Raw genomic sequence first — 23,999 nt, forward strand, 5'->3', positions numbered from 1 at the left:
GTTTTCCTCTCCGATCGAATTCGAACCGCGAAGAAAGAGAGAGAGAGAGAGAGAGAGAGAGAGAGAGAGAGAGAGAGAGAGGAGACGAGAGAGAAGATGGCGGAGGGGGAAGCTTGTAGGGAAAAAGGAAAAAAGTTTGGGGGATGCTACTGCTATAGACTGTAACAGCAATTAGTCTTTTTTTTTTTGGAACCGGCGGTTCCGGGCCGGTTCCAAAATTATTAGAACCGGAACCGGGCCCGTCGGCCACAGGCCGGTTCCGGTTCCGAACCGCGGGCCCGATCAACGGGCCGGTTCCGGGCCAAAACCGGCCCGTGGCCATGTCTGCAGCACACTGGTGTTCTGCACGCTCTACCATACAATGCCTCAAACGGTGCCATCTGAATACTCTGCTGGTAGCTGTTGTTGTAGGCAAACTCGACCAAGTACAACTGTTCTTTCCATCTACCTTGGAAGTCCAATACACATGCACGCAACATGTCCTTCAAGGTCTGGATCGTCCTTTCTGACTGGCCATCCATTTGCGGATGATATGCCGTACTAAACTGAAGCTTCGTCCCTAAGGCCACTTGCAGATTTTTCCAAAAATTGGCCGTAAATCTGGGATCACGGTCCGAAGTGATCATCACCGGTACTCCATGCAATCGGACAATCTGTCGCACATATAAATCTGCGTACCTTTCTAGCTCAAAATCCTTTCGTACTGTCAGGAAGTGCGCTGACTTAGTCAGTTTGTCCACTATCACCCAAATAGAATCGTGTCCTCTCTGGCTTCTCGGCAATTCCATCACGAAATCCATCGGAATATGCTCCCATTTCCACTCTGGGATTTCCAGAGGTCTCAAAAGTCCTCCAGGTTTACAATGCTGCGCCTTTACTTGCTGACAGGTCAGGCATTTTGCCACATGCTTGGCCACATCTGTTTTCATACCATTCCACCAATAGTGTTGTCGAAGGTTCTGGTACATCTTCGTGCTGCCCGGGTGAATGCTATAATTGCTCCTATGAGCCTCCGATAAAATCTCTTCCTTAAGCTCTATATCGTCGGGCACGCACAAACGTCCGCGGAACTTCAAGATCCCGTCCTCAGATACTTGGAAGTCCGACTTTCTCTTGGCGGCGTCCATTTCCACAATCTTTTGAATTTCTTGGTCCGTAGACTGTAAAGCCCTAACCTTGATTTGAATTTTTGGTTCAATTCTCAACGCGGCGAGTAGATTCGACACATGGCTTACCTCAAATTTAAACTCTGAATCTCTCAAGTTTTCCAATAAGGTCCACTCTTTGACCATCATGTGCACCATACTTGATTTCCGACTTAGCGCATCCGCTACCCGATTAGCCTTCCCAGGGTGATACAAAATGTCGCAGTCGTAGTCTTTGAGGAGTTCCATCCAACGACGCTGCCTCATATTCAACTCCTTCTGCGAAAACAGATACTTGAGGCTCTGATGATCCGTATAAATCTGAAACTTTTCGCCGCATAAATAGTGCCTCCAAATCTTGAGGGCGAAGATGATCGCAGCCAATTTCAAATCATGCGTCGGGTAATTTGCCTCGTGTGGTCTTAACTGACGCGACGTATACGCTACTACCTTTCGTGTTGCATCAATACACATCCAAGTTCTCTCAACGACGCATCACTGAAGACCTCAAATCCACTCGGTCCTGACGGGATGGTCAACACGGGCGCCATTGTCAACCTATGCTTTAGCTCCTGAAAGCTCCTTTCACACTTATCGTTCCATTCAAACTTCGTTTCCTTATTGAGCAATCGTGTAATTGGCGTAGCTATTGATGAGAATCCCTCTACAAAACGCCGGTAATATCCTGCCATGCCTAAGAAACTCCGGATCTCTGTTACTGACGTTGGCCTTGGCCACTTAGTCACTGCCTCAATCTTAGTCGGGTCTATGGAGATTCCATCTCCGGAAATTATGTGCCTAAGAAACGCTACGCGGTTGAGCCAAAACTCGCACTTACTGAACTTGGCGTAAAGTGCGTATTCTCTTAAGGTTCGTAGTACTTCTGCCAGATGTTCCTCATGCTCTTCTGGGCTCTTCGAGTATACCAAAATATCATTGGTAAAAACTATCACGAATCGATCCAAAAACTCCTTAAATACTCGATTCATCAAATCCATGAAGGCAGCTGGGGCATTGGTTAATCCGAAAGGCATCACTATGAACTCATGATACCCATATCTCGTCCTAAAGGCCGTCTTAGGAATATCCTCCTTCCGAATTCTCAATTGATGATACCCCGTCCGTAGATCGATCTTAGAAAACACTGAGGCTCATTGCAATTGATCGAACAAGTCGTCAATCCTCGGCAGTGGGTACTTATTCTTGACGGTCACCTGATTCAACTGCCGGTAGTCGATACACAATCTCAACGTTCCATCTTTCTTCCTTACAAACAGCACCGGCGCTCCCCATGGAGACGCACTTGGGCGGATAAATCCCTTGTCCAACAATTCCTGCATCTGGACCTTTAATTCCTTTAGTTCCGACAGGGACATCTGGTACGGTGCTTTTGAGATTAGCTCAGTTCCTGGGGCTAACTCGATTACAAATTCCACTTCTCTTTCTGGTGGCAAACCCGGCAATTCCTGAGAAAAGACTTCGGGAAAATTGCACACCACTGGTATCTCTTCCAACTTTGGTTCCGCAACTGTCGGATCGACCACATTCACCAAATATCCTTCACAACCCTCATCCAATAACTTGGTCACCTCAAGCGAAGAAATCCAAGGGAACGAGGTTCCTCCTCAGTTTCCCTGAAACTCAAATTTAGGATGTCCAATCGGATTGAATTGGATCACTCTGCTACTACAGTCCATTACCGCCTTTTGTTTAACTAACCAATCCATTCCAATAATCACATCAAAGTCGAATATGGCCAAAACTGCCAAATCTATCCTTTCTTCTCTACCCCCAATCACTATCTTACAATTAGAACATCCAAGCGAGACTAATACCTTATCATTCAGAGGGGTCGACACACACAACATAACCTCAAGCAGAATCGGCTCAATTCCAATCAATCTAACAAACTACTCTAAAATAAACGAGTGGGTAGCCTCCGGATCAAACAAGGCATACGCAGCATGATCACAGAGAGAGACCGTACCTGTGACCACGCCTGATGTGTCCTTCGCCTCCCTTCGCGCCATCGCATACACCCTTCCTTGCGCTGGCGGTCTGCCCTGAATAGCCGGCGGGGGATTCCTAGCCTGATTCCCGATCCGAAGCGGCTGAGCTTGCATTGGTGGTCCTGTTGGACGCAGATGAGGGCAATGTCTGATCTGATGGTCCATGCTCCCGCACTTAAAACAAGCCCCAAACCTGTTCTGCTGGTGGTTCGGCTTCCCGATGTTCTTCCTTACGGAAGGGACAAATCGCCTATTTCCCGCCATCAGCTTCTTCCCGAAGCGGCGGTTGTCCTTAATTGGGGCAAACCGCGACCTAGAAGCTGCTACCCTGTCCACTTGATCCCGCTTAATAGCCTGAGCTCTCTTATATAAGTCCTCATAAGTTCTCAAATTCACCGGAATCAACTGAGTGCGAATGTCGACTTTTAGTCCATCCCGAAACCTTTGCGCCTTGTCCTCAGGATTCTCTACCATCATTGGTGCAAACTTAGACAGTCTAGCAAACTTTGCCTCATACTGATCCACAGTCATTTGGCCTTGGCGGAGTCTTATAAACTCTGCTAGTTTCCTTTCCCTAGCACTCTCAGAGAAGAATTTTCCATAAAAGTTCTCAGAAAACACGACCCAAGTCTGAGCGACACCCTCAGGGAACACTCTTCCCCTAGTGGCCTTCCACCAATCACTAACATTATCTTGCAATTGATACACAACTAAGGTCACCTTCTTAGCCTCGGTTCACCCCAGTACCTCAAAGGCCTTCTCCAGCTCTTCCACCCAACATGGCGCGGCCTCGGGGTCACCCTTTCCATCAAACTTTAGCGGCTTTAACTTTAGGAACTGCTCTACCAGTTGGTGCATCAGCCTATTTACAACCACTGGGGCCTGCCCTTGATTGGCCTGGTTTCCATTAACAGTAGCACCAGCTGTGGCCTCAACAGCTTGGGCAATGGTGGCAGTCCTTTCTTGAGCCTGCCTTTTCACCACATTTCCGATCTCCTACATTGCCTGAATGACTCCATCAATCCTCGGGTCTCCTGTTCCTCGGCCCCTAGTGCTCGATTGCCCTCGATTTTCCCTTCCTCTACTCATCCTTATGGGTTTTCCTCACTACTCAACTACCTGCTATAATTCCACTCAGGAATTAGAGACTTAGGCCAAACTACACCAGTTTAAAGCCCTAGGCACAGAATCACAACAGCAATCACCTAGCAGGCAATCACAACGGCACGAAGTCTCAACCAAGAGATATGTGCACTTACCTCGGGTCCTGCTGCACCTGCACTTTACGGGTCATTTCAACAATCACTCAATCAATCAAGAAACCAAGCAGTCTGGAGGTACATGTAGCACGCAAGTCACCCTATTTGGCTACCCATGGTCATCGCTCCTTATCACTCCAGGCTTCGACCTAATTAGATCGAGCTGACCTTACTCTGATATCAAATCAATGGGGGATGTCACGCCCCGAACCCTACGAGCACGCGATCATCCCTCTGTGGTCGATTCAGGTGCGACGTCCCAGGACGCATGCACAGCGGAAGTAACACAACACCCGAACAATTTAAAACAACATGACCAAAGGAACAGTAGATACAATAAATACAACTGGCATTAATAACAAGGATTTACAATATCTATTGCCAGGCAATATACACCAACCAAAATGGATCAACATCCACTAACATAAAAAAAGGGTATATGGCTCGGGCGGTTAAGATACTAAACCTAGGAAGGGCACCTATCCAAAAAGTGTCGGCCCTACCCTACTATGGTCGAGGATAAATTCTAGGGCAATCAGTCCGAGTCGAATCCTAAAGACTCAGTCGAGTCATCAGATAACTCAGGCTCAGAATCCATCGAATCCGGCTCAGACTCGGCGTCCACTGACTCTCCCTCGGAATCATCCTCAGGTTCTAGCTCCTGTTCCATGGGCTCCGGCTTCGGCTCGATGTCGAACTCCCAGTCCATCGGCTCCTCTTCCTCGGACTCGGCATCCATCTCCACAATGACGGGCTGGTCGCCGAAATCCTACTCAGGCGTGGCAGCGGGGCTCACGACCTCTCCATCGGCGGCCTGCGGATCCGGCTGGCCTAATATGTCGAACGGGATGTCGAAGGTCCAAAGAGGTCCATGGGTGCCGAACTCGTCCCGAAAACACCATGCAAGATAGGGATGTGCCCGGAAATGCGGCCCGCCCTCATCGACCCATACTATATTGTAGTACCTAACATACGACTCCCCGTTCCCTACGAGGTGTACCGTCACCGATCGCTCTATGCGATACGGGATCCCAAAACGGAGTGGCGCATCCACCATCTCAAGGTCGGGGGTCTGAAAAGTGGGGTTTAAACAACAATGAGAATAAATCTCAGCGAGTAGGCCCCCTAAACCGAAACTAGGCCAACATGCACCTCCTGGACAAGCATCAACTAAACACACAGTTGATCAATCACACGACTTAGGCCCTTAGGCCCAAATCAAGCATATAGTGACCTTGCAGGTTAGGCACATAATAATAATAATACTATGCCCAGCAATGCACATACACATGTCAATTGGTCACTGTCACATGCCACACACATATTTGCACTCGTTTATGCACTCTTCGCACACTTGCCAATGTCATGCTTATGCTTGCACAATTCAATGCACATTTGCACACTTGCACACGTGCCAACTTTCCATTTTCCACCGACTCGCGTTAAACGCATCAGGTCCGACCCTCATAACACGCATCAGGTCTATCACTTTTCGATCGATTTTCGGCTCGCGTTAAACGCATCAGGCTCATGACATAACCCGCGTGTGGGATGCCTCAGGTTGGCCATCTTCCGGTAATCCGGGCATCGTCCCACGTTAAACGCCTCAGGATGGGTTCATTACCCCGCGTAAATAACGCCTCAGGGTTTATGTGATCATACGAGCACAATCCACCAATTATTATCTGAATCTCGCGTAACACGCATCAGGGCGATTTAGGTGATCACATGCTCATGCCAATCGTGCACATTCACATTATGCATATGTTATGCCAATGCTTGATATGCACAAATTACAGCCATAACAATCACACTCGGGCACTCAATTTAAACTAGCCACAAGTTCAATCTATGCCACGACATGCTTAATTCACCTCTTAGCACGCCCAATGAATCAATGAATTCAAAACAGCCATCACACATACTTGGCATCCGAATTCATACGATTAATCAATATAATTGAGCACACTCAAGGCCCGCCATGCCCCTCAATTCTCGGTCACACTAGCACTCAATATGGCATTGCATAATCAAGCACAATTCAATCCCCAATTCAGCCACCACATGGCCCAACCAATCACACATGGCAATTCACGAACAAATCACATATTAGTCGTACAAGGCCCAATTAAACCATCAATTGGCAGCCACTAATCAGTCCACCCTAGGCCACTAAGCCACTACCAAATCATCACATTAGGCTATTAAAATCACCACAAATCAGCCACTACTCAGCCCACAAATTGCACTCACAATAATCCACATATTAGCCCAAACTAAGTCCACATTGAACAGCCATCAACCAGCCCATTCTAGGCCACCTAGTCACATTTAAATCATCACATTAAACCACCAAAACAACCACAATATCAGCCCTAATCAGCCCATATTAATTAACCCCTAAAATACCCTAATAACCCCTAAAACTTATCTAAAGTGCACATAAGCCTAATTAAGGGTTAGGATTTCCACTCACTAGGTTTAAGGCTTCAAAAGGTGGGCTGATCGCGAGAGAAAACGGGCCGGACGATGGCTGGCTCGCGCCGGTTCAGCGGCGGCGCTCCGGCGATCCTCATGGCAGTGCTCGACGGTGAACGGCGGCGGTGGTGCTCCGGCTGAGCTGGGCGGTGAAGGGGGAAGATGGTACTGGTGGTGGGACGGAATGAGAGGGAGAGAGAGATGGTCGGATGGTGAGGGTGAGCTGGTCGGCGGACGGGAGGGGCGAGCGGCCTTGGCAAGCGGCGGCGGCGTTCCAGCGAGCGGCGGCTTAGGGGCTGCACTGGCGGGGCTGCATACGGCCAAGGGGAAGAGAATGGGAGAGAGGGAGTTGGCGTGAGGGAGAAGGAAGAGGTCGGTTGGTGATGGTAAGGGTGAGAGTGAGAGTGAGAGGAGAGAGAGAGAGAGATTGCAAGATTTTATCCAAATGGGTTGGTGGGGGTTGGTCGCCTACCCCACTCAAATTGTCTATCCTACCCACCCCACTCATAAGATGATCTAAGGGCCACAATTCAAAGCCCAATCAAATCCATCCAAGATCAAGGGCCAAGATTCAATCTAGCACAAAATATCTAGGGGCACTTTGGGGATTGAGCAAGAGTGATGGGGGCACCAATGTCCAATAAATTTTGGCACTAATAGGGCTGAATAAACCAATTAAAAACCTCTAAAATTCGGAATTAACACTTAGGGCTTAGGGGCAAATCGGTAATTTTTCGATTCCGGGCCGAAATTCCATTTTTCGACTATACCGATCCCAAATACAATTGGCCACACTAATACGACGTTGTCCTTGCAAAATAGTCGCGTACATCCATGAAATTCGACACTCAAGTCCGGATTCAATTCCACGATCAATTTCGCTCAAATGCGATTTTAACGTCTCTTACTAACGGGCGGCTGTTTAGGGGTTACGCGTATCGACTTAGGATTACTCGAGTCGTGATGGTCTCGACTTCCAAGAGGATGCGAGGATTATTGCTAGTTCCGGGGGTCGCGATCGTTCGGAATAAGTTCGGGATTGTTTGCTACACGCACTCTCGGTCGTGCGGAATCACCCGCGTTCTGATCGCACGTCGTTGGCCAAACCAAATCCGTCACCCTCCTTAGATCGGCCCACATTGGCCCAAAATATTTCCTCGTCGTTTCTCGGAATCGGACTCGATTCGCGGTTGAGTTCTTAGGTCCACGTACCGTTTTCCTAGTTAGCCTTTCCCTATTGGTCAGTATCCCGAGAAGGATCCGTTCCGGGTGAGACTCGCTAAAATGAAATGAGAGATACACATCTATTTCATTGATCACGAAAGTGGATCGAATTCAGGATGTTACAATACCGAACTTCAATTCGAACATCAACTGGGGCAACGCCATTCTCTTTGGTTTATGGAATGGAAGTTGTATTACCTGTGGAAGTGAAGATTCCTTCGCTAAGAGTGCTACCTCAATTAAAACTTTCTGAAGCTAAATGGACCCAACAGAGATACGAACAACTCGACATGATTGATGAGAAGAGGTTGAGGGCCATCTGTCATGGCAAGCCTCTTAGAAGAGAGTTGCTAAATCTTTCAATCGGAAAGTTAAACCAAGACATTTTGAAATAGAGGATCTTGTGGTAAAGAAGACCATCCCCAATAACTCATATCCTCATGGGAAATTCACCCCAAATTATGAAGGCCCGTATGTTGTCAAGAAAGTCCTACCGGGAGGAGCATTGATTCTTGTAGACATGGATTGAACAGAATTGGCTCATCCTGTATATTTAGACGCGGTCAAAATATTCTACTCATGAATGAAATGAAAAACTGGATTGAACATTTCAAAAGATGATTTGGGCCACTTTAGAATGTTTGCATACCATGCATATCATGTATTTCATGCGCATGTTTGTTCATTTTGTAGGATGAAGCCCAAAAGAATTCAAGATGATATGAGATCTTAGATTATCTAATAGAGTTGGTAAAAGGTAAAGGAACGTGTCGTTCCAATTTATTCTCTTTGATGTTGTTCATTAACATATTCTTCATTTTCATTATCCCCAGGGAGTTCAGAGGAAGGAAACTGCGAAAAACAAATCCCAAATGGAATCAAACTAGAAGCACACAAGAAAGTTGGCGGTATTGTTCTAATTGTTAATAAGGATTGTGCGAATGAATTCTTACACTCGATTCTTAATCTTTGCGGGATTTCCACCAAGTTGAAAAGGGATCCCATCAAGCCGATCAGGTAAGTATCCCTATCTCTTGAATTTAAGTCCTAAAAGTTTACTTTTCTAAAGGATTGACTTTTCATCCCCAAGCGGTTAACATGAAGTCAAAAGAAATCATTTCAAAAATCATCTTAAAGAGTTTCAATCAAAAAGTTTGAACATGCATTCTTTGAGCATGCGTTATACATCAGAATTTCCCAAAGAGGATGATTTGACAAAAAGCTCTTGAAAGATTCAAAGAAAATGTTTAGATGAAATCAAATAGAAAAAAACCTTCAAATGATGAAAGGTAAGCCATATCCAAACACATCCTGTAAACACTTGAGAGAAACAAAAGAGTGGATTTCAGAAGTGAGAGATAACTTCATCCGAAGGAGATAGGGGGTATTTGCAATGATTACATGGATTGAAATGATAAAAGGCAATCATTTCACTATCCTAAACACATGATTATCCCTTGCAAACCAAATTTGAGCCTAAAAGATGGAAAAGTTTTTTAAAACAACCCTACTAAGAACCACCTCACATTGGGGCAAATTATGAGGTTCGTGGTTGACATTTTTGGAGAAAATGATCAAGAAAGATTCTATTGCATACACTTGCATCAATATTTTTGTGATGGCTTCAGATGGAATTATATGAAAGCTCAAAAACATCCCAAAAGGAAGAAGAGCTTTTCATTCTTCATTCCAAACACATAATCCTTTGCAAAGCCCAATTGAGCTTGAATATTCATTTCAAACCCAAATTGATAACCATCTCCTCACATTGGGGCAGAGCATGTGATCCATTTCAGACTGATAATATCAAAAAGCATGACAAAGAGTTCCTAGAGCTCAAAAAGGGTCAAAAGCCAAAAGAATCAAAAGTGTGGATGCAATAAGAGTTAGGGACATGAAAAAGTAGTGTACCTGATAAAAGCAAGATCGATGCCCAGTGAAAAATGAGCAAAGAAAAGAAAAGAAGAAAAAGAAGAGTGTTCAAAAGAGCGGTGTCAAAAAACAACAACAAAAACGAAGACAAAAGATGTGGAAAGATCAAAAATCACAAAAGTGAGAAGTTGCAAAGACCATAATGAGCATCTAGAGTACTCTTATGGTCATGAAAAGAGAAAAGATCCTAAATAGACAAAAGAAAGGGTGGTGATGCCAAGAGGATTACCAATTTTTCAAAAACCCTGAATTTGAAAACAAATGAGCCTTTTGAGCCTACCCAATACCAACATTGCAACCTCTCTCCAAAGACTCTTTAGATTGGGATGTTAAGAGTGGAAACATAATTTCATATCAAAAGCCATTGCTTAAAGAAGTATGGGCAATCTTGTCTTATCTTATCCGTGAGGTTCTTAACTTGTAGACCTGAAGAAGATTAGAAAATAATTAAATTCCTTATTGGCCTCAAAATGCCTATCCTTAGAATAGCCTTTGACCAAGCATGCATTACAATCCTTCGAAAGATCATATCAAATCAATCGGATTATATACATTGTGAATATCTCTGAATACCTGAAGATTGGTTATGAGAGATAAATTGAGAGATACAAAGTGATTCCTATACCAACGGATGAGGATAAAAGACTAGTTCATAGATTGAGATAAAACCTTTCTAATGAAGGTTTTCCAATTGATAATCCAAAGCATTTCTCGAGAGACTTCAAGTTATTTGCTTAGATACATACTTTTGAAGAAAATTTGACTGTCTAAAATGCATTAATACAAAAAATGTGTTTTTACATCAAAATACAAAACATTGAAATTACCTGATTTTTCAAATAGATAAGTTTTCAAATAGTTATAGGTCTTCCCTTAAACCTTGACTTTTCAAATGGTTCCGAGTCTTCCCTTAAAACCTGACTTTTCAAATGGTTTCGGGTCTTCCCTTAAACCTCGGATTTTCAAATGGTTCCGGGTCTTTCCTTAAACCCCGATTTTTCAAAGGTTCAGGGGTGTATCCTTAAACCACAAGGTTCGTAGGTGTATCTTTAAACCACAAGATTCGTGGGTGTATTCTTAAACTACAAGGTTGATGGATTTATCCTTAAACCACATTTTCAAAGGTTCATGGGTATCCTTAAACCACAAGATTCATGGGTATATCCTTAAACCACAAGGTTGGTGGGTTTATCCTTAAACAACGTTTTCAAACGTTGGTAGGTTTGTCCTTAAACCACATTTTCAAAGGTTCGTGGGTGTATCCTTACACCACAAGGTTCGTGGGTATATCCTTAAACCACAAGGTTGGTGGGTTTATCCTTAAACCATGTTTTCAAAGGTTGGTGGGTTTATCCTTAAACCTCGTTTTCAAAGGTTAGATGGTTCATCCGTAAAACCACATTTTCAAGCTCGAAGTTTCGTCTGTCATCATCATAATATTCAAAGGTTCTTTGAAATAATCAACAACAAGTCTCTCAAAGATAAAAATCGCCAATGAGCAGGTAAGTTCGTTTCTCTCCCTCAATTGTCAAAATTCCATCAAAAGCATCAAAAGGAAAAAAATTGGATTGGGACAGAATTTTTAAGCAAGATCCTTGATCAGTTGTTGTGAAATTTTTGTTTGTCTTTTTAGCTGAGTCGATTAGGATTCAAGTGTCATCTTATCTTTGAGATCAACTTCTAACGAGCTTATTCTCAAAGAGGGACATCTGTTGACACCTGATTTTTGGGCCAAATTTTCAATTTTAAATAGAAATCACAAAATTAGGATTAGGAACTATCGCCCGCGCTTTCACGCGCCTATGGAGGTACTTTCGTTTGTCACGAAAGAGGAAATTGTCCCCGAATGAGTTACTAAGGTCCGAAACGGATATTTCGCCCAAACATCTCACAGACATCCCATCACTAGACAAACGAGGGTCTCTCCCAGACCATACCTCATGAGACAACGAGTATTTGTTTTTGTTTTAATCTTTCTATTTAACCTAAGTTTTGTTATGGAGTCACCACTAGTCTTTATTGATCGACTAGAAACCTAAGCGAGGTATGGGAGAAATACCACGATTTCTGTGAATCAGAGATTACATGGGTAATGGGATTTGGTTACGCTAATGATCTTAAATCGAGATCCCTAACGTTTTTTCGGTACCTTAAAACAATACGAAGTGTCTAACGTGTCACGCGAGATCGCAATGCCTATACACTAATTCTAACCGTTCTAATTAGGAGAAATTAGACAATCAATAAGGAAATTCTTAATCAATTTCAATCAAACACAACAATCCTAAAATGATCTCTAAAATGAAAATCAATCAAAACACCCAAACCGTAGTAAAGCCCTAAAGGCTTTTCATTCAAAGGATTGTGTTATCTAAATGCTTTAGGGTTTTTTAGGGGTAAAGACCCCTTTTTGGGGTTTAACCCTTTTTAGGTTTTTTTAAGGGTTAAAACCCTTTTTAATCCCTAAACTAAGGAGTCTTCAAAAATACTACTTGGGCACCTTTAAAAATTCAAATTTCACTTAAGATGGATGGCCACAAGTATTCTACCATTCTGTGAATTTTTGGATTTTTGGATTTTTTTTTTTGGGAAAACTTTACTGAGAATTCTTACTTTCCCGAATTTTTTATTATTTTTCGAAAATTTTTATGAATTTTTTTGTTTTTTGTGAATTTTGGAGTTTTACAAATTTTTATGGGTTTTTTGGATTTTTTTTTAATTTTTATGAATTTTATGGAATTTTTGAATTTTTATGAATTTTCTGGAATTTTTTATTTTTTATGAATTTTCTGATTTTTCTGAATTTCTATGGATTTTCTAAGAATTTTCTCTGATTTTCTATATTTTCTGACATTTTCTATTTTTTATGTTTTTTTAATTTTCTAAATTTTTATGAATTTTATGAATTTTTTAAGAATTTTTCTGATTTTTTTTAGAATTTTTTTCAAAATTTTCATTTTCCCGCCGGAAGTGAACTGTATCGAGCCGGTCCGACTTGGCCGGCGTCAGCCGGCGCTCCGGCGAGCACGGTGCTAAAACGGCACCGATTTGATTCTTCTTCATTTGGGCATTTCTTCAAACACTCGGTGGCCCTGAACTTAGGTTTTATCATTTCGAGACTGCCACTTTGGCCGCCATTCCGGTGGCTTTCTGGCCACATTCCGTCCAACCTAACCGATCCTAATCCTTCATCGAATGACCCTCTACACATCCATACAAATTTTATTGCCATTTAACATCCTTAAGCCATTGATTTTCAAGCTCAAACTTCCTTACTTGACATGGATTTCTGGTTTTTTCATGTTTTACCTTACCGGGGTACCACTTTAACCTAATCTCCGATGATCTTCCAGCCACATTCTGACCATTCTATCTAAACCAAAACTTTCACTGAATAACCCTCTACACATCCATGCCCATTAGATTGCCATTTAACATCCCTAAGTCATTGATTTTCGATTTCAAACTTTCCTACTTAACAATGGAAATCATAACACAACCTAACATATCTAGCATTTAAATCATCAAACCAAGAACCCCCTAACCATTTCTAGCGATCAAACATCAATCAGCAAGTAAAAACAACTGACTTGGAACTTCCATTGGCCATTGAGAAGCACTCCGGTAAGGTTTTGGGAGCTCCAGCGAAAGGTTTGTTAGGGTCGACTCAATGCATTTTTCATTTTACCGATCCAAAATGCAACAAATGACAAAGTAAATGATGAGAATCATGTTTAAGGCATCATAAATCACAAAATCATAAGCAGAATTTCAAGATCACGCTCAATAAAACTCGTATCATCATTATGAACTTTTGACAAATAGGCAACGGGTGATAAGGAAGCGTTTTTACCTTCTTCTCCACAGCTTGAATAGGAAATTCCTAGCTGAACGTCGGCTATAGAATGATGCTCCGACACCTTCTCTTTGTACTGATGTCCTTCACTTCACCGGGAAACTCCTTGAATGGTCAGAGGAGCCTCGATTTCAGGTGCTCTAATCAGCCAGTGTGACTGAAACGAGGCGAGGAAGTCACGGCCAAGGTCTGATTTGCCGGTGCTCCGCCGATTAGAGCAGCGCTGAATGCTCGGTTGGGGACCTCTGACCCTCTCTCTCTAGCTTTCTCTCTTTGATTTCGCTCGTTTGCTCTTTCTCTCTCTCTTTGGCATTCGGTCGAGCACTTTCCATGCTTTGATAACAAGTTTTTTCAGTTTTTATCCCTTTCCCCCGAGTCGGTTATCACCCTTAACCGATTTGGAATTAGTTAGAAATGATAAGGATGGATAGCTGGAGATTCTCCAACTGTCCATTCCATTTAAAATGTGTTGGAATGATCAAACAAAGTCAGTGAAAGGGCGGGCTGAGTTGGATATTTTCTCCCTTTCCCGCGTGTACCTAGTTGGGTGAAGAGGATGACCAACCCGGGTTGGGTCGGGTCGAGTCAATCTGACAGACCCGGAAGACCCAGGTGGGTCCAAATTTATCAATTAAACCCAATTTTGACCCGATTTCTCAATTCCAACCCCGAATTTCGAATCCTTGATGCATTTTACATCAAAATGTGAAATCAATTTGAATTTTCATCCTTATTAAGCCCAAAAATTCCCAAATTTGTATTTAGATTAATTGGGTTTTTGTTCAGTTCAGTGTCCAAATGACCTAATTAGGAAAAATTGAGGCCAAAATTGCATTACCCATGATCAATTACCCCTAGAAAAGGTATGGGTGTCGATTAGAAATTTCAAATTGAATAAGATCCCCAATTTGGGTTTTAAAATCCCTAATTTTCAATTAATTTTTTGGGCTTTTCAATTCTTTTGTCAAATTGTGAAATTGGATTGATCAATATACAATTCAAGGTCCCAGAATCAATTGTTGTGAAGACATTATAGCCTAAAAATGACTCAATTGGATTTTTGGTTCAATTAGGGTATGAATTTTACCAAAAATTGGGAAAAACATATCCCCAACTGAAATTTTATAAAATTGAAACTACAGGACTGAAATTGGATTTAAAAGAAGACGAATGGCTATTTTTATGGAATTTTTGAATTCCATCCAGTATTTTTCTTGATTTTTCACTCATTTTAGCCAAAAGAAATTAAGGAAAAATTCACAAAAATTCTAAAAAAATTTATTTTTTGTTTAGAAATAGGTACCTAAGCATGGCCAAGGTTCATAAATCTAATTTTGTGGTTTTTAGGTAAATTTGAAACATGGGCCAAAAATCAGATGTCAACAGCTGTCCCTATTTAAGATTGAGCTCGTTAGAGATTGATCTCAAAGATAAGGTGACACCTGAGTTCTAATTGACTCAACTAACAAGACAAATGAAAATTTTACAACAATTAATTAGGGATCCTACTTTAAAATTCTTGACTCAATCCAATTTTTTTAACTTTCATGCTTTTTGATGATTGAGAGAGAGAAAGGAACTCACATGTTCAATGATGATCTCTATGCGTGAGATTCGGCTTGCTGATTTTCGGGAAGGTATAGAGGATAGCGACGGTGATGAACAACACTCTGGGCTGCAAAAATTCACCAGTTTAATTGTGTTAGTAATTTGAAGACGCGGTTCTACGAACCTTATGGCTTTCGGTTGACTATGAATTGTGTGAAGTGCAGTTTTAAGTTTACCACAAACTGGGTGGAACGTGATTTTAAGTTTACCACAAACTTGGTGAAACGTAATTTTAAGTTTACCACAAACTGGTAAAACGTGGTTTTAAGTTTACCATAAACTGGGGAAATGTGGTTTTAAGTTTACCACAAACTGGGTGAAACGTGATTTTAAGTTGACTAAAAACTATTTGAAAATTTGGAGTTTAAAGAAAAAACCCTAAAACCATTTGAAAATTTAGGTGATTTTGATTTGAAAACATGCATTTTTTGTGTTAATGCATTTTGACAACCAAATCTCCCTTGAAAGGATATATCTGAGCAAATTGCTTGAAATCTTTCAAGAAATGCTTGAAATGATGAATTGAAAGACCTTCATTAGAAATGATTTATCTCAATCTATGAACTTGGTCTCTCTCTTTTTATCCGTTGACACGGGAATCACTCTGTGTTTCTCAACTTATCTCTCATAACCATTTCTCGGGTATTCAGAGATATTCGCAATATATATAATTTGATTGATCGATAGGGTCTTTTCAAGGGTTTATAATGTAGTCTTAGTCAATGGCTATTCAAAGGATAGACATTTTGAGGCCAAGAAAGAATTTCATTTTTTATTAACTTCGGGTCTATAAGTTAAGAACCTCGAGGATAAGATAAGACAAGATTGTCCACACTTCTTTAAGTGATGGCTTATGATATGAAATCATGTTTTCACTCTCAACATCTCAATCTGAAGAGTCTTTGGGGAGAGGTTGTAATGTTGGTATTGGGTAGGCATCAAAAGGCTCATTTGTTTTTTAATTCAGGTTTTTTGTAAAATTAGTGATCTTCCTGGCATCACCGCCATTTTCTTTTGTCCACTAGGGATCTTTTCTTTTCATGACCATAAGAGTCCTCTAGATGCTCATCATGGTCTTTTCTTTTCAACTCCTAACTTGTTATGATCTTTGATCTTCCACAACTTTTGTTTTTCTTTTGCTTTTATCAGTACTTTTGTCATTCTTCTTTTGAATGCTTTTCTTCTCTCTCTTTTTTTTTTCCTTTTTGCTCTCTTTTACTGGGCATTAGCCTTACTTTTACCAGGCACACTGCTTTTTTATGCCCTTGATGCTTACTGCACTTGCATTTCTGGTTCTTTTGACTTTTAACCATTTGAGCTCTAAAGACTTTTTGTCATGACTTTTGTTACTATCAATTTGAGATGGATCACAAGCTTTGCCCCAGTGGGAGGAGAAGATCACCAATTTGGGGTTTGAAATGAATGTTCAAGCTCAATTGGACTTTGCAAAGGATAATGTGTTTGGGATTAGAAATGAAATGCTCTTCTTCCTTTTAGGATGTTATGAGTTTCCATATGATTTCATCTGAAGTTATCCCAGAAAGATTGATGCAAGTGCATGCAATAGAATCTTTCTTGATTCTTTTCTCCATAATTGTCAACCTCAAACCTCCTGATTTACCCCAATGTGGGGTGCTTCTTAATAGGATTATTTTGAAAGATTTCTACATTGTATAAGCTCAAATTTGGCTTGCAAGGGATAATCATGTGTTTAGGATAGTGAAATGATTGTCTTTCATCATTTCAATCCATATAATCATTGCGAATATCTCATATCTCCTTCGGATGAGGTTTTTTCTCACTTTTGACACTCACTCTTTCATTCCATTCGAGTGTATAAAGGACGTGTTTGGATATGGCTTACCTTTCTTCATTTGAAAGTCTTTCCATTCGATTTCTGCCAAACATTTTCTTCGAAATCTTTCATGATTTTTGCCAAATCATCCTCTTTGGGGAATTTTGATGTATAATGCATACTCAAAGAATGCATGTTTAAACCTTTTGATTGAAATTTTTTTGAGATGATATGTAAAATGATTTGTTTTGATTTTGCACTAATCCGCTTGAGGAAACAAACTTAGTTCTTTTGAAAAAAATGAACTTTTGAAACCCAAATTCAAGAGTTAGGGATACTTACCTGTTCAGTTTGACAAGATCCCTATAAAGATTAAAATCCAGTGTCAAAATATGCCCTTGTTTTGTTTATTTCAAATTGAAACGATACAACCAACCTCTTGTCTGTCCTGGCTTGGGTTTTCATGAAAATTTGTTTTTGTTTTTTTGTTTGAATCTCTTGCTCTGATTTGCTCCGCTTGGGGAATTGAATTTCTTTTCATAAGAATTAACTTTTGGGATTTGAATTCATAAGTCAGGGATACTTACCTGATCGATTTGATGAGATCACCGTAAAATTAAAACCTAGTGTTAACATAGGTCCTAGCATTGTTCATTTCAAATTGAAACGATACAACCAACCTCTTATTCATCTTGACTTGAGTATTTATTAAAGATTATCTCTTTGATCTCCTGTTTTGATTCGCCCTACTTGGGGAATTGGACTCCTTTTGAATGACAGCTCACCTTTTCGAATTGGTGAAGATTCTGCAAGGATTAAAAATCGAGTGTTAGAGTTCATTTGCAGAATCCTTATCAATAATTGGAACAATATCGCCAACTTTCTTATGTGCTTCTAGTTTGATTTCACTAAGTATTTGTTTTTTGTAGTTTCCTTCCTTTGAATTCCCTGGAGATGATAAAAAGGAAGAATATGTTAAATAATGACATCAACGAGAGTAAATTGGAATAATCCATTCCTTTACCTTTTACCAACTCCATTGGGAAATTTGAAATCTCTTGTCATCTTCAACTCCTTTGGTTTCCTTTTGCAAAATGAACAAACACATATATGAAATGCATGATATGCATGATATGCATATGTTCAAAAATGGCCCAAATCTTCTTCTGAAATGTTCAATCAAATTTGTCATTTCATTTTATGGGTAGAATATTTTGACTGCATCTTAATTTATAGGATAAACCAACTCTATTCCATCCATATCTACAAGAATCAATGCTCTTCCAGGCAGTACTTTCTTGACGACATATGGACCTTTATAATCTGAATTATTGGGAATAACTTTCTTTACCACCAGATTTTCTATCTCGAGGTGCCTTGGCCTAACCTTCCAATTGAAAGATTTAGCAACTCTCCTTTGATAAGCTTGACCATGACATATAGCCCTCAATCTTTTCTCATCAATCATGTTGAGTTGTTCAGATCTCTATTGAGTCCATTCGGCTTCTGAAAGCTTCAACTGAGATAATATTCTTAATGTGGGAATCTCCACTTCGACGGGTAACACAGTTGATGTATGGATTGAAGTTTGATATGCCATTAAAGTATATGGCAATCTTTCGTGCCAATCATGATAGTTCGCGGCTGTTTTGGACAATATCTTCTTCGTGTTTTTATTTGCTGCTTCCACTAGTCTGTTCATTTGTAAGGCGATAAGGAGACGAGTTCAAGTGTCGAATGTGAAAATGTTTGAGCAAATCGTCAACAATCTTGTTGTTTAGATTCGATCCGTTATCTGTAATGATTGCTTCTAGGATTCCATATCTAGCAATGATATCATGCCTAATGAACCTTGCCACATTCTTAACAGTAACATTGGCATAAGAACTTGCTTCAATCCACTTGGTGAAATAATCAAATTGCAACCAAGATAAAGCGATGTCCGTTTGAGGCCTTGGGGTTGATTGGACCAATCATATCGACGCCCCACATCGAGAATGGCCATGGCTCAAACATTTGATGTAACTCATTTGGTGTGGTATTGATTCTATCTCCATACACTTGGCATCGATGACAACATCTTACGTGTTAGATACAGTTTGTTTCCATTGTCATCCAATAATATACTAACCTCATGATTTTGTGGGCTAAGAGATGGCCATTCATATGCGGACCATATTCACCTTCATGGATTTCTTTCATGATTTGATTAGCTTCTTTGGCATCGATACACCTTAGTAAGACTGAAACAAATGATCTCTTGTAAAGAGTTTGGCCACTAAGAAAGAACTTTGTAACTATTTTCTTGATAAACTTTCTATCAGCCAATTGGCTTCCTTCAGGAAATTCTCCTGTTTGAAGATATTTCTTGATATCATGGAACCATGGTTCATTATCAAACTCCGCTTGAACTACCATGCAACATGCTGGTTGCTCAAGAATGTTGATTCTCAATGGTTTTATATCCAAACCATCTTCTACTTGTAGTAAGGATAATAACGTAGCCAGAGCATCCGCAAAGTGATTTTGAGCTCTTGGTAGATAGTCAAATGTGATCTCTTCGAATTCTTCTATTATTTCTTTCAAGTGTTTGTGGTATGGCACCAGCTTGGAATCTCGGGTTTGCCATTCACCCGTTGTTTGTAAAATGATAAGCATGGAATCTTTGTACACTTGCAACCTTTTTACTTTCATCAAGAGAGCTGAATGCAGGCCAAGTATGCATGCTTCATATTCAGCAATGTTGTTAGTGCATGGGAATACTAGCTTAGTAGATATTGGATAATGTTGGCCCTCTGGAGAGATTAATACTGCCCCAGTTCCTGATTCGGATAGATTGGTTGCACCATCAAAGTACATGGTCCATTTATCATCCACTACTGCCAAGACATGGTTATCGAACTCATCTTCTTCATAATTGGCAGATCCTTGCGAATTCTCTGCCAACATATCTGCAATTGCCCGTCCTTTAACGGATTTCTGTGAAGAACTTCTAATGTCAAATTCTGACAATAAGACTTGCCATTTAGCTAACTTTCCGACCAAGGAAGATTTTTCTAACATGAACTTGATTGGGTCATTCTCAGTTACTAACAAGATTTGATGGTGAAGTGTATATTGTCTTAACCTGTGCAGTACCCAAATTAGTGCAACACATGTCTTTTCAACCTCTGGGTAATTCATTCCAGATGTGGTAAACTTCTTGCTCAAGTAATAAATGGCTTGCTCTTTACCATCACTTGGTCTTTTTTGAACAAGCACAGTCTCTAACAACTCATGATGAATTGTCAAATATAAAATCAACGGAATTCCAGGGAATTGTGGTACAAGCATTGACGGACATACCATATATTCTTTGATCTTGTCAAAAGCTTATTGGCACTCCGCATCCCATTTCACTTTGGCATTTTTCTTCAGCAACTTGAAGAACGGCTTGGCAGTTTCATAAAGCTGATAGATGAAACGAGTAATATAGTTCAATCGACCTAGCAGACTTCTCACTTCTTTCACCGTTGAGGGAGTTTTGAGATCCCATATCGCCTTGATTTTTTAGGGGTCTATTTCGATGCCGCTATTACTAACCACAAATCCCAGTAACTTGCCGGATTTTGCCCCCAAATACACACTTGTTGGGATTTAACCTCAGCTTGTACTTCCTGACTATCTTGAATAATTTTCTGAGTACTTCCACATGATTGTCTCCATATCTGGATTTGGCAATCATGTCATCCACATATACTTCGATTTCTTTGTGCATCATATCATGGAATAATGTGACCATTGCTCTTTGATACGTTACACCATCATTCTTTAAACCGAAAGGCATCACTTTGTAACAAAATATGCCCCATGAAGTGATGAAAGATGTTTTCGCCTTATCCTTTTTCTTCATGAGGATTTGCTTATATCCAGATAAATCGTCCATGAATGAAAATGTTTCAAACCTAGCAGTGCTAATATGGTAGCAGAAAATCATCCTTGGAACTTGCTTTGTTTAGGTTGCGATAATCAACGCAAACCTGCACCCGTCCATCTTTCTTCAATACGAGGACTATATTGGCAACCAATTCTGGATAAGGTACCACTTCAATGAATCCAACTTTGAGCAATTTCATTACTTCTTCTTCTATTTTCTTTGCCAATTCTGGCTTTGTTCGTTGAAGTTTTTGTTTCTTTGGAGGAATGCTCGAATCAATTGGTAGAGCATGTTCAACAATCCTTGGATCAAGACCCGGCATAGCAACATAGGACCAAGCAAAGATATCCTGATATCCTTTGAGTAACTCAGTAATTCTTTGCGCTTCTTTGGAAGAAAGGCTTTCTCCAATATTAACTTCTTTGGGATTCTCATCATTGCTCAGATTAACAATAATTGTTTTATCTAATGTTAGTGGTTTTGATTCTTCGTGACGAATCCACTCCTTTCTAACCCCTTCTTCATCTTCATCTTCATCAATTTCCTCAATATCATAAGTGATTCCCTCTGAAGGATTTGGGCCACATAAGAATCTATTATGGATATGCGAATGCTTATGTCTAACATGCAACAAACATGGTTAGTATTCACATATGAAGTATAACAATGCACGAGGTTTTATGAAAAGTCCTCTTGGAAATCCATTTTGAAATCCATTTTGAAACAAAGGAGAAATAGAGCTAGTCCTCATATCCTTGGACATCCTTGCTCTTGAAAATCATTTTCACAACTAGGACTAATACAGATCCCAAAGCCTCAAGCCTGACAAGTGAGGGCAATATTCATCATAGATTTGGTTTTATTTCCATATGTCCTTAAGAAAACATTTGAACACTTTTATTAAATTGAAAGATGCAATTACAACTTGAATCAAGAATGTAACAGAACTGACACAATAAATGATATTGAAATGTAACTAGAGAACTATGAAAGTAACAATGCAATAACAGAAATAGAAGTGCGAGAACAAAGTTTGGAGAAACCCCCTACTCCAATGCCTAAGCATCCTCAATTTCCAAGATGATGACATTAATGGTATCTTCCTCGAAGAAATTGGGTAATGCCGTCATTTCCTCTGAGTAAATGTCTTCCTCTTGAAGCAATATGGCAGGCCCGGGAAAGGTCTTCTTAATGTGGATTTGATGGTATGGGAGCTCTTTAGCTTTACCCCTCCAGACTGATGGGTTGATGCCGCGATCACCTCAGCATCCATAGCCTCCTCAGTTCCCATGACTATTGCCTTGGCCTCCATGGTGATCATTAGAACTCTCTTTGATATAACCCACCCCATATTTCTTCTTAGTAGCAAGTGGAATGATAGGCTCCTTAATCTCTTGGGCTTTCGATCCAAGTTTGTTACTATGGACGAACCCATATTGGCATAACACATTCCCTGACATGATGGACGATGTCGAGAGCTTTGGGGTCTTCATAATATTGCCAGCAGGAATTTGTATCATTGAAATCATTTCAAACGAGTGGTAGCTTGATTCTTCTTTTACCTCAGGCTCAATATACGGTATTGCACTCTCTTTATAAGTAGTGAAAGCTGTTTCTCCATATACGATGATCATCTTGCCATTAATAATAAATCGAACTTTTTGATGAAGACTTGAAGGGATGGCACCGGCCATGTAAATCCAAGGCCTATCCAGCAAAAGGTTGAAAGTCCTCATAATATCTACCACTTGGAAATCAATCAAGAAGGGTTCAAGACCTATATTCACCTCAAGTTCAATATCACCAATGACATCTTTCTTCATTCTGTCAAACGAGCGCACAATCACCTTAGAAGGCTTGATAAGCTCTTCATTAATCCCCAGGCGTTGCAGTGTTCTTAGCAGGCACAGATTAAGTGCGGAGCCATTATCAATCAATACTCATGATACCTCTTTGCCCCTGCATTTTACGGCAATATATAGGGCTTTATTGTGTGAATATCCATCAATTGGGAAGTCCTCATCAGAGAAAGCAATTTGATCCTTTAAAAGAATTGTGCCAATGAAATCCTTTAGTTGCACTTCCTTGATTGTTTCCGGGACATGAACACCATTGAGAAGTTTCATGAGCACTATTTTACGACTCTCTGAAGTTTTAAGAGATCCAGTAAAGAAATTTGTGCCGGCATTTTTCTTAACTGTTCAATCACCTCATACTCATTTGTTTTCATGATTGAAAGTAACAACTTCACATCCTCCTCTATTACACCCTTCTTTTCATGCTCACCCTCCTTTGGAACATAATATCTTCCCGATCGGGTTATAGCATCGACCTCTTTTGTTGCGTAATCCCAAGGTACGCACTTAGTATCAAACTCTTCCTTTGGGGGCAAAGTAATAATCACAGACTATGGTTCTTTTTTCTTGATCTTCAATTGATCCATTGGAAGTTGAATAGTAATCGGTTCAACATGACATCCTTCCTCCCTGTATTTATCCACTTCATTGAGTTTGATCACAAACGGTGTGATCATGGATACGATACCTTTGTCATTCTCAAAATCCATTCCGCCTTACCCATCAGGCACAATAATTTCATTCTGAAATGCCTATGGAGGGGTGTATACTTGACACGGTAGTTGTACCTGCCACTATCCTGACCGAGTAGGTCTATAGTCTCGTCTTGCTTGAGTGATTCTTGGGTAAAATGCCTTTTACCCTGGCGGATCTTTTCCTTTTCTTTCTCATCTTCATTTATCTCATCTTCGAATTTTGCTT

The 23,999-nt window shown here is 40.6% G+C and overlaps 1 protein-coding gene across 1 annotated transcript; it reads right to left on the reverse strand.

The window, feature by feature from the left end:
* Positions 1-2,010: 2,010 nt before the first annotated feature.
* LOC130136285 (uncharacterized) lies at positions 2,011-5,152 on the reverse strand. Its single transcript, XM_056306559.1, has 4 exons — positions 4,974-5,152; positions 3,902-4,127; positions 3,462-3,823; positions 2,011-2,059 (listed from the first exon to the last, which is right to left on the reverse strand). Exons 1-4 carry the CDS (start codon positions 5,150-5,152, stop codon positions 2,011-2,013), a joined length of 816 nt encoding a protein of 271 aa, XP_056162534.1.
* Between the last annotated feature and the right edge of the window lie 18,847 nt (positions 5,153-23,999).

Source organism: Syzygium oleosum, unplaced genomic scaffold, assembly GCF_021117445.2.
Source record: "Syzygium oleosum isolate NSW1041296 unplaced genomic scaffold, Sole_v2.1 Sole_v2.45, whole genome shotgun sequence".
NCBI classification, from domain to species: domain Eukaryota; kingdom Viridiplantae; phylum Streptophyta; class Magnoliopsida; order Myrtales; family Myrtaceae; genus Syzygium; species Syzygium oleosum.

Bases quoted from the DNA above. Each gene is read 5' to 3' on its own strand.
- LOC130136285 (XM_056306559.1), bottom strand. From the start codon at position 5,152: ATGGATGCCGAGTCCGAGGAAGAGGAGCCGATGGACTGGGAGTTCGAC. The intron at 4,128-4,973 runs GTCTTTAGGATT...TGTGGTGAAAAG, and splicing joins TTATCTGATGACTCGACTGA to GCAGGCTCAAGAAAGGACTG. The intron at 3,824-3,901 runs GTACTGGGGTGA...GATTGGTGGAAG, and splicing joins AGCTGGAGAAGGCCTTTGAG to GCCACTAGGGGAAGAGTGTT.